General features: G+C 35.0%; 1 protein-coding gene across 1 annotated transcript; it reads right to left on the bottom strand.

Moving 5' to 3' along the window:
• Window positions 1–816: 816 nt before the first annotated feature.
• LOC147399800 (auxin response factor 18-like) lies at window positions 817–5650 on the bottom strand. The gene is made up of 5 exons (XM_086445308.1): window positions 4623–5650; window positions 3337–4499; window positions 1691–2580; window positions 1491–1556; window positions 817–1247 (listed from the first exon to the last, which is right to left on the bottom strand). Exons 2-5 carry the CDS (start codon window positions 4453–4455, stop codon window positions 1166–1168), a joined length of 2157 nt encoding a protein of 718 aa, XP_086301434.1. The 5' UTR covers window positions 4456–4499; window positions 4623–5650; the 3' UTR covers window positions 817–1165.
• Between the last annotated feature and the right edge of the window lie 6439 nt (window positions 5651–12089).

Raw genomic sequence — 12089 nt, 5'->3', positions numbered from 1 at the left:
TAATAGAAAATAATTTAAATATTACCCCTAATCTTAAAACTTTTGATGAAAATCCTTATTTTTATAATGGACATTCCCTTTCGTTAACAACATTTGTGTGAGAATATATAATATACTTCAGTAAACTCTCAAATGAATGGAGCGAAATTTGCATTCTGTTTGCTAAAAGGATCTCAAGAATCTGGCTAAGTCAACATTAATCTTAACCCAAACTATTTTTTATTATCAAACTACTGAGTCGACTCACTCAACCAAAGTTCCATTTCGGTCAGCCAAGTCTTTTTCACTGTCCTTGACTTGATTGGGAAAATAACAGCACCACATAATAGGATTGGTGGAGCTCTCTCTCTTTCTCTCTCAAGAGTAAATATTTGATATGCACCCGCATTTCAAACTGATGACACCCCTCTTGAATGCCATCTTCCCTAATAGACTAGGATAAATACCCTCATTTTCAACCTCTTGGTAAGACCTTGAGTTTTTTTATCCAAAACTCATCACGAACCTCATAGCATTAAAGGGAGAAAGAGTGTGTGGCTAGATGTCCAAAACAGGGGTATTTAGGTTATTTCCTGTTAAGTCTCTTGGAGAAGACAAAGGTCAAGGGGTATATCACCACCACATCAGGGCAGATGAAATATTCACCAAATCCCAGAGGGGTGGCAGTTTATCTTTTTCATTGGTGCTTGGTTGTATGGCATCCCACATGAAGTACATATTTTTCTTTAAATTTTTTTTAAATTATTTATTTATTATTATTATTTTTTTTTGTCTACTCCAGGAAAACTCTATCTACTTATCGACCCGATTCCAAGATTTTGAAAGAATGAGCCGTAACACTTTGGGGACTTGTCCCAACCCAACCAAGACAAAAAATATCCAACGGAACAAACGTACCACCATCATATCGACTCTAGCCTAGATGCAGTGGGAGGTACCCAATAGTAAACATCTTTACAAGAATGCAGAATATCACATGATGTCGATAGTTATGTAGCGTTTGATGCAAAATGGCACACAGATTAACTGAGGCTTAACATGATATAAGCATCAAGAAAACATATTAGCAAGCTTAGTGAAAAGGTGGTGTTTAGATTTACCAAGGAGAGGAGTACTTGTATCCAAGGTTTAGGATCCTCTCTATCAAAAACCAAATTTTCCTATCTTAAGCAAATATGCTTAACTGGCCTGTCTTAGTAGTCGAGTTTAGTCCATTATCTGCATTCTTCAACCCTGTAATCCATGTCCTGCAAAAAGATTTTTGACTTGGTATTTGTAGGAAATCTTGAATGCAACATGAAAAATAAGATGACCAACAATTTTTTTTTTAATGAACTTCAATATAAATACGGTTCATGGATAATCACAATTTCAAAAAAAAAAGAAAGAAAAAAAAAAAGAAGAAAGTTCAGAGCATTAGAACAATTGCTCGTCCAACTGTACAATTAATACGGGGATTTTGTTTTGTTTTGTTTTGTTCTTTGCTTTACCTTCTTATGTTGTCGCTGCTTGAATCCATTAGAACTGTTAGTCTCTTTGCTGTTTTTCTGAACTCGCTGCAACAACATGGAAAAGATGTCCACCGTTAGATTAACGAAAGCATAACCCTTTTCAAGGAAGCAGATTTAAGCATATCTGAGTACTCTAAAATGTCAAATTTAAATTGTAACCAGAGAATAACTCATCTCACCTGAATGGCTCATCTCCAGTGCGTTTAACTGCACCCGTTGAATCTTGGTAGAGCACATGGTTCAACATCTCTGATGTTTCAAAGCCAAACATGTTAGCAAGTTTTCTGTACAACTCTTCGTATGAACCAAGAACCAAAAGGTCAAGAGTACGACCCACATCTTCCGACTCCATGAACACCTTACAGTGTCCAGTTTCTAAACTTAGATCAGTTGTTTGGTGATCCTTGTACCACAGAAACCCTTCACGTTGATGAATCACTGATCCAAAACCATCGGAGAAATTTGCTTTCTTCTCTTGATTCCCATCTGATGAACTGTTTCCAGTAAGAACTGGTGACACCGTATCACTAGAGAAACTAAGAGAGATTTGTTGCTCCGTAAGTATTGGTTGACCAAAGAGGATAAAGTGGGGCGTTTTCACCTCGGCAGATTTTTTAGAACTCTGGGTAGAGTTACCTATGGTTAGCAAACAAGATACATTCTCACTAACATTGGGGTTGCCCATCATGAGTCCACTGGAGATTCTGGAGGGTGGGGCAGCACGATCAAGTCGTTGGAAACAATCCGGAAATAGACTTCCCTGCAGTTTGTTGAGGTGGAGATCTGATAAAGATAAGCCAATTTGAGCATGCCTGGCTCCCTGTATGCCTGCAGGAGTGTTGTCTGATAGACAGCACAAGGGGCTGCTGGGCCCGAGGGTGTTGCTGGAAAATGACGACATTAGAAATTGGCCGTCAAGGGGGAAATCTGGGTGTTGCGGGAGCCGTAACTTCTTCCTTGGTGGGGAGAAAGGTGAAAGATGGATGGCAGGCACGTTTGATGCCAATTCGACCAACCATGGACTCACGCGTTTCACATTTTGTAGCAGGTCCGGCTCATCCCATGTAACCTATAATACGGGTTTTAGCGACAAAAATGGTAAGAAAAGGTGGCGCTAAACGTGCACATATCACAATTCTATGTCTTGGAATAATTAAAAACAGCACTTTAACATGGAGTTGTAATTTTTCTTTAGCCACAGAGCTAAATTTGGGAATTACTCATAGTACCTTTGGCAGGGGCATAAAAGGAAGAAATACAAGGTTGTAAATTACTGTAAGGATGACAAAAATGAAAGATTAAAGATCACCCAATTAAATTCATCTCTAAAATAAGGGTTTGCCAGAGTAAGAACCATCAGTCATATGTAAGCCATATGTGCAGCGCGATGGCCTTGGTTAACAGTCCTTTTGGTCTATTTGAGAATATTCTAAAAAAAAGATAAGTATTGACTATTACCAGCAACATTACATAAATATGGGAATCACACACAAAATTTATCAGGCCTTAGTCGGGATGCTAGACACGGACCAATTCAATAGGCTTACGATAGAGGCTACCTACCATGTCATAAATTCAAAAGTTAAACCATTACATCAGCTTAAGATGCTTTTATAATTCATGCATAAACATGGTAAGAAAAACAAAGATGTATGTTCTTAATGAGGGTCGCAGAAATTGAGGGATATGTGGTTCAACCAAGGGCTCTTGCACACACACACACACATGCAATTAAAGATGCTATATGAATGGAAGAACAATTAAAAAAACATCAAAAATCCAAAATTTTGTACAAATAAGATTAGGTTAAGCGGGAAAAGGATACCTGGAGAAGCCTCCATGGTGAAGTAGGCCAACGGGCAGGGTCAGCGACCTGAACAGAAGATATGGTTCCCATGAACCAGCTTATCCGCGACGAATCCTCAGTTTCAAATGCCATCTTGAACCTCATCCCTGGACACCACTGTATCCTCATTGCTGTTGCCACAGCTGAGGCTTTCACACAAAACTCTGGTGTGCCCGCTCGTGGGTAGTAAACAACCTCGAAGGGCTGTCCATTAGTAGCTAAAGTGGCGGCCTCAATAACAGACTCAGGCCTTACTCTTCCTTTTCCCCTCAAACCCCCACCGAAGTTCGAATTCCCACCATTAGCATTTCTCATTAGTTTGTTCTCATCTTCCTTCAAGTAGATGGAAAACCCTGCATAAGGCAAGACACAATTTCCAGCAGCTGAACTCCACCCGGATTGGGAGTCTGGTCCACCACCAACCCCTCTCTTTGCTCGTCGGATTCCAACACAGAGATCCCCATTTTTCGCTCTCAAGAACACAATGGAATCCCCTGCAACGAGCTTCTTTTGGTTCACAAAAGTGCTCCATCCCGTCGTCAAAAGATGACGGCGAGGGGTTCCTCTATAAATATGTCGGAATTTCCAAGTCTCACCATGAACATCCTTCGCAAGGATAGTTTGAACAGGTGGGTTTGCTGAGTAGTCTAGACGGGGAAAGATTGTCTCTGCACAGTAACGAGGAACAGAGAAACCTCCACCATTATTGGCATCGGATTGAGTCAATGTCTTCGCAAAGGACGCGGGTTTCTCAGGAACCTCGGACCCATTGCTTCCGAGAACCCCATCATCATAGTCAGTCTCATTGTTCCTTATTGGAACCAACCTCATCTTTGTATAAACCTCGTCGGTCTCAAGATCGGCCATGAATTTCATGGCGGCGACTCTGCAGAGGATCTGTGCAGGAATTCTGGACGAATTTCCAAAATCGACGTTCCCATGTGTATGCTCGGCCTGGCCTTGTGGAAAATAGAAGACTTTTGAGTTTATTGTTGGCATTTGCACCATCCCTCCAGCACAGGCGTGCCAGAGTTGCGAATCCAAGCATTTCTCCGTCTCTTTTATTGTTTCTTTGGTTGAATCCGTAAATGTGATCATTGCGAGCGAAAATGTCCCTCTATTGCTACTTCTCTCAGTAAACACTGTGAGCAAAAATGGTTTTAAAATTGAGGCCAAATAATATAACAGATTAAAAGGAATCTCACTTCTATAAATATCAGAAGAAATTAATACTATATATGTAAAAAGAACTAGAAATCTCTTACCTTTAGCACAGAAGATTCCTGCAATAATAGAAACTATAGCTATCTCCAAAGCGAAGGCTTTGAACCCCAAAAAAATCAAACTATGCCCCAATTTTTTCTATCAAAAGAGGAGGGAAGAAAGAATTTTCGTTTCGACTTTCTTCAAAAATCCGTTTATTGACGTTAAACTCGAATCTTCCTAACAGAAGAAATTCTTTAAGTCCTGAACTTCCACAAAAGATCGTCTTTTGAGGTTCTTATCCTTCCTACATTAATCTCAGGACCTAAATCTATCTATAAAAGGCATCGTAGCTTCTTATTCCCCGCTCAACAGAAATCTCTACAGAATTCCACAGCAGAAGTTCGAAGAATTGGGGATTTATTCAGTATAAGCAGAATTCCTTCGCTCCGAAGCTTATCTTTCTCCCAATCTCTCTAGTCGCTGAAGCTTAAAGCAGAAGCTTCACCGCAATCTCCACACAACCAAGATCTGTCAGAAATCCGCAAAAAAAAATCATTCGTTTCTTCTCCAGTTCCAGCAATCTCAAGTCTCAACATAACAATTAACAAAAAAACCTCATCGAACGATCGATTTCCATCGAAAAGACCAATCTAACAGAAAAATCTCACATTTCTCCATAAAATTCCTTCGATTTCATACAAGAGACCGCCAAAACACTAATCCACAACTAGATTTCGCACACATCAAAGAAAAAGCCTCTGAAAGAACCAGAATCATCAAAATTTTCAACTCTACGAGTGAAAAAATCACTTCTTCAACTCTGGAAGGCAGACTTCAAATCTGGAGAACTATTTAACACCACACACACCTGAAGAGTCTGAGACTTCATTGCCGACCAGATTGTTGCGGAGATTTTACAGAAAACTCTGTTCCATTTGAAGCAGAAATTTTATCTTCTTCGATGCTTTTCGGTCGCAAAATTCCAAAACAAAAGTTAAGATCAGGTCTCCAACCTGTTTTTTTGTTCATTTCTTCTCTCTTCAGATCGGAAACAAACCTCTCTCTCTCTCTCAACAAAAATCTTCGAATGATAGAAAAAAAAAACAAATAGGAGACTTTATTTACTAACAGGAAGAAAAAAAAAAAAAAAACTAATCTTCTTAATTGAAATTACTAACAGGAATTATGACGGTATTTTTGAAAATATCGCGAGTTAAGAGAAATAGTAGAAATGTATTTTTGGACATCTTCAAAACACGAAGATGTCGTTAACGAGACAAACTGACCGTGGTTAAGAATTTTATTTGTCTCGAGTGGAAGGCTTCGGTTAACTAGAGTTTACAGGTTGTTGAGTCATGTTAAAATAGCTAGAGTCAACTTCATTTTCATAAAAAGTTCATAAATTTTAGAATTTGACTAGTTTTGGAGATTGATTTTATTGGATCTTTTAATTATTTAATATAATTTTTTAGATTTTTAGTAAAAAATTTATATAATAAAATATAATGTTATTTCCCCATTATTCCTATAAAGAACAATTAAGATTCAATCCTTTAAGTAACTCGAGGAACAATCAATATTCTTTCAGACTTCAATTTTGTTGTTTGTATTTTTCTAACTTTTTTTTTTTTCAATAAGACTCCTATAATTTTATTGTATTTTCTCTTTTATCTCTTTAATCTTAGGACAGTAACTTGGGACAAGTTTACCCGAACTCAACTTGAGCTCAACTCGATTGATAGGTGAGCTTGGACTAGGAAATCTCAACCTGAATTGAATTCAGGTCGTGGCTCAAGGCAACCCAACTTAATCCGAATCTAATGCTATCTATATATTTACATATAAATAATTTTCTTTAATTTTTTTTTTAAATATTAGTTTTTTTCTTTTTAAATGTATTTGTAAAACTAAGGAAAATAATAATATAAAATTAATGAATTTGGAGGTTGTGTGCAAATTCATTTATTAGTGATTTTAGTTTTTATATTATATTTATTATTTAAGATATAAAATAAAATTTATGTGTTGATCAAAATGAAATTAGACTTGCTTAATGGGTCCAACCTGTCTAAAATTATCTAATTTTGGTTAACCCGAGTTTAACCTGATTTTAGAAGTTCTACACGGGTTGAGCTTGGTGGTCAAGCTAAGTTGAGCTCGGGTTGAGGGTTCTATAACTTAGGTTGAACCTGCTCTAATTCGCTCAGGTTGTAGCCCTACTTAAATCCAAAGAGGATAATCATGACATATGAACAGACAAATTCTACTCTACATATAAAACACAACAGTTGTTTTCTTAATTTTTATCCCCTCTTGATTCAAATTCACAAGCATCTCAAGGATATCTTTTTAATTTTATTCTTTTTCCTATTCTCCTATTTTCAATAATACCCCTTTCAACTTTATAGGTTGACTTTCTTTTCTCTCATTTTTTCAATAGTACACTTTTAATTTTATTGTCTTTCCTTTTCAACTCTCATTAACCCTAAGAAAATGTTTGTGCCTACTCTAGTCTATATGATAAAATACAACGGTGGACATTATTCCCTTTATCCCCTTATAAAAAGGGGTTAGGAATTAATCTTACTATAAATCTCAATGACAATTTTTTATTTTATTGTCTTTCCTTCTATTATTTTTCAATAATACAATTCCAGCTTTATTGCATTTTCTCTTCTACTCATTTATCAAGAATACCCTTTAAACTTTATTATATTTTACTCTTTAAAAACTTTATTATATTTCATCTTTTCCCTTCATTTTCAATAAATTTCTCCAACTTTATTATCTATCATCTACTATTCATTTTTCAAGAATACCCCTCCAAATTTAATACGTTTCTTCTCCTACCCCCCTAACCAATAGGCACAAGCAAACTCTAATGAATGTACATTTAACCTAACTCAAAATAATGTATTCGTATTAATACAAAGCCCTTATAATCTTGAAAAATATAACAAATTAAGGTTAATCATCAATGTTTTATATTTGGTAGTTGAACATTGTAATAATGGTGAGCAACATCATTTTTTTTATATTAGTTAATCCATAGTGTATATCTATTTATATTTCGGGTAGAGTAGTTTTTTCATGTCTTTCCTTCTCGCCTCTATCAAAATTATTTTCTGTCTTTTTCTCGTGCTTTTAGAGTCTAAGATTTAATCAAAGCATTTATGATTGGTGCTACTATTGATATTATTTTTGAACATGTTTGAACCACACAATTTTTTTCTTATTTTTTTTATATTTATTGAAGTTATTCTTATTATCATCTTTTTTTTTTTTTCTAAGTTTATTCTTGAAACATATTTCTTAACCACTCAACTTTTGGTTTTATTAGGCATGTATGATTTTGTTGTGGCCTAATGAAATTTTCTAGGGTAAATTACACTTTCCCCCATCATGATTTGGCATAATTCCATGTTGACCCTCTAACATTTTGACAATTGTACTTACCTCCCCTCTCATGTACAATGTTAAAATTCAGATGTTATTTTATTATTTTACCTTCTGATTTTTTATTTATAAAAAAAAAAAAAACCTAAATTTTAGAAAAATTATAAAATTGTTTGTGTCTAAACATCTACATTCTCATGCTTGAACCCACTTATTCACAAGGATATTTTTATTTATTAAAAAATAACATTTTAAAAGGGATAAAATTATTTTTACAAAAGGTAAAAATTATTTTTGAACTGTTTGATTGACGACAAGTAGACAAAAGGGAGGTGAATGAGCTCGTTAAATAATTTATAGAACGTTAGGGGGTCGACATAGAATTATGCCAAACTATAGGGGGTGAAAACATAATTTATTCAATTTTCTAATCACACCACAACTATAGGACTCATCCACTTTATCCACTAAGCACGAGTTTTTACGTCAAAATGTATAATTTGAATTTAAATATTGTGATTGGGTTATTTACTAAGTGTATTTGCTTGATTGTGAATCTTAAAAAGTACTTCATCCTAAATTTTCCTAACTAAAGTTGTACTTAATATATTATATCTTGACTACACTTATTTCTAAATCCTCCACTTCCCATGCAACCTTCAATATTTCTATCATTAAATTTATTTTCTCTATAGTTTCATTTGCCAAATTCATGCTTTGAAAATGAAATACATTAAGATACATCTCATTGAATATGGTAGTTACTCCCATTCAAAGTATTATAAGAAGTTCAAGCCTTAAGAGAGCATATTACTAAGGGTTTTGTTAATGTGTGCCCCAAGGGCGGATGTTTAAGTGTAATAAATACACTTTGGAAATTGGAATTCAAGGGTATGGGCTAATCACGGGTAGTTGTGTTTTTTTTACCTTGGAATACACATCTGCACATCCCCATAAATATGTGTAGTTGTGTTTCTCAAGGCAAAAAAGCTATGGTTCTAACACATGCCACATTAGTAGAGTATTTTGAGTATACGACGTGAGGGAGTTAGAAAATCATTACTCAATTATTTAATGAGTCGTGATAATCTGATGCCCCCCCTCCCATCACAGAACTATAGATTATTTGCCTCGGGATGCACAAGAATCACATTTATGATTTTATGCATCCCAAGGCAAATGATCTACAGTTCTGTGATGGGGGCAGGCATATGTCAGAGCGTTATTCTTATTTAATTAATAATAGTCGTATTCTGGAGTCACATAATACTCAATAATTGAAATTCTTGACATGATGTCAACTTCGTAAATTTATATTGTTATTAGTTTGTTGTCTTAGCCTTTAATGCAACCTAAATGTCTCTACTTGTAACATACTCTCGATAATGGTATAACGTTATCTTCACCTAAAAACAACTTTGAGTCATCTCTATGTCAACCCATGGACAGCTCTTTAGCTTTAGATTTAGTAATCTCCACAAGATTACAATACAATTACTCCACAGATTAGGCAATCAAATTATCGATATAAAAACACTCAGCATCTAGCAGAGCTCTCATGCTCATATTCTGTCCCCATCTCATTATTTTTCTTTGACAATTAGATGATCACTAATGGCTTGTTATGTCGAGCACAACAACATCGGTCGTTTAGACATGCATTTATGGGTTTTAACCTAACTTCCCTTACTAATTATATATTAATTTTCTTTTAAAATTAAAAAAAAAAAAAAAAAATAGAAAAAACGAGTACCTCTTGAATCTTAGCATCACCCCGACAGCATATTTATGGGGGTGACTAACCACATGTCTACCAGTTATATTCATTGACGTTAGGCATGATGTCTTGATTGATTAATATAGATTTAATACATTACTTGGATAATGACTCGAGGATTATATTGTAGGTGTGTACAAAGCTTTCAATGCCATGTATGTATGATGATTTGTACATCGAGACATGGTTTCAGGTAGCAAATGTACTCAGAATGTTTTAAAAGCTTACGTTGACTAGATCACAATAAGTACATCGCAAGACGATTATACTCAAGTTTATAATCCCGACATCATCTATAACTACTTCACAACTAGATCATATATCATTAAATATAAATGACCCACACAGGCCACATCAATTTAGGTCGGTTTTATTTTATCCCTCCCATTATCCCATATTACGACAACCTAATTATTTCTTTGCCATGAAGGTGTCTTTCCTAAGGTGGTCCTCTAACAATGACCTTTTTTTTTTTTTCTTTTTTTGACAAAAATGGAATTATTTGTGGTAATGATTTATTTATTTTAGGCTAATTAATAAAGTATATGTGAGATGGTTTCTCTAACTTATTGAATTATGTCTACGTTACATGGACCAAACCTAATCTTTATGGTTCTCTTCGATATTTTTCTCAGTTCTTCTTCTGTATCTTTATGGTTTAAAATGCTAGTAAATCAAATTATACGATGGTTGGATCATGTGAATGGGACCAAAATCTTCATGATCTTGTTTGTTTTATTAATTTTCTAATATAAAACAAACATTATTTCCCACCCATCATTATATGTATAGAAAAGAAACCATGGCCCTACTCATGGGTCGGGTCATTTTTGGATCTTGGCGTGATCGACACATAATTAGTTAAAAAATATCTTGTTGAGTTGCATTGTTTTTATGAATTGGATTTTTTTTGGGACCCGACAAATAATTGGATGGAATGGGTTCGTATTACGACCCAAAGAGATAAGGGTTGTTTAACTTAATTCCTCCGCATCAACACTACCTAATTGCTTTCGATGTATTTGTTAGATGAGTTGTGATTTTCTAACGCCCCCTCTGACATACGCTCTTTGACGTGGCATGGGCTAGAACCATAGATTTTTCATCAGGATACACAAATGTACATCCTCATAAATATGTGCAGTTATGTATCCCGAGAAAAAAAGCAATTGTTCTAGGAGCGTACGTCAAAGGGGGGATTTAGAAAATCATTATTCTTGTTAAATTCATAAATGAGTGGAATCGAGAGCATCCCAAGAAGGGTATTAGAATGGACCATCAAAAATGTCGACAACTGCGCGTGGTGGTCCGTCATGATCTCAAAGAGATACGAGCCTTTTCTTTTTGCAACTTAAGACCTAAATGCTTTTGATGCATCGATCGAATTCGTTCAGATTTGATCCGACAATCCTAATTACTTTAATAAATCATTAATAAATGGATACACTATGCAACATTAAAACTTCATCTATCACTCCATTGAAAATAATCTCCACCTCTTATATTTGGTCACCATAACAACTAATAGGAAGGAAAATAGTCCTGGAGAATGTTTTAATGATCTAGGTTTTTAATAAAAGAAATAAACTTAATTGCACCACTCAAACAATACCACGTCACACAAACTTTTGGCCCATTGGTCCACGATTAGTGGGCCTATAGGCCTTTAATTGACAATGTTATTCTATTTCCTCTCTCACCCGATCGATTACTTCCTTGGTGTAATATCTGTCCTTGCACCGACAATCCATTAAACTCCAACATTCAGTTGGTATAATCATGGTTGATTTATAATACTCGAACATACTTTTAAAATTCAAATTATTATTTGATAAAAGAGTCGTGCTGGAGTAACATTGAAATGGACATTGATTCTCACATTGCTGATGTGGAGGTGCTTGCGTGGTCATAGATATTTTTCACTTGTCTCTTAATGAAAAACATCTATGGTTCCTTTGTAAAAATCATAAAACGGTTATGAGTGTTTCAATGATAATACCCTTGTTTATTATGTTAATGTCTAAAGCAAATCCAAATCCAAATGTTTCTAATATTTTCAAAGAAGTGCTTCTTGAAAAGATATTCGAAAAATACTACAACCTAATGATAATTTAACAATTATAACTCCGTTGGAAGTGTTTCCGATGGACACATTTGTATATATTTACATTCATGGAAAAAACAACGTTCCCTATATTGTCAATACTTTCTATTGAGGATTTGTAATTCGTTGTGGTGATCTTTTGTATTGTATCATTATTATTGTTATTTTTATTTTTATGACAGGGTTCCAGATCCTTAGGCCGGACTAATAAAGCGATGCATTTGTCTTCTTAGAGCACCATATCTCGTC

Source organism: Akebia trifoliata, chromosome 6 (assembly GCF_017979445.1).
Source record: "Akebia trifoliata isolate Shusen 1 chromosome 6, ASM1797944v1, whole genome shotgun sequence".
Taxonomy (NCBI): domain Eukaryota; kingdom Viridiplantae; phylum Streptophyta; class Magnoliopsida; order Ranunculales; family Lardizabalaceae; genus Akebia; species Akebia trifoliata.
This window is presented reverse-complemented; position numbering and strand designations above follow the sequence as displayed.

Excerpts from the sequence above, each read along its gene's own strand:
- LOC147399800 (XM_086445308.1), bottom strand. The coding sequence starts at position 4,455 with ATGATCACATTTACGGATTCAACCAAAGAAACAATAAAAGAGACGGAG. Across the intron at positions 2,581-3,336 it reads CACCATGGAGGCTTCTCCAG|GTTACATGGGATGAGCCGGA; the intron begins GTATCCTTTTCC and ends CCCGTATTATAG. Across the intron at positions 1,248-1,490 it reads AGCAGCGACAACATAAGAAG|GACATGGATTACAGGGTTGA; the intron begins GTAAAGCAAAGA and ends ATCTTTTTGCAG.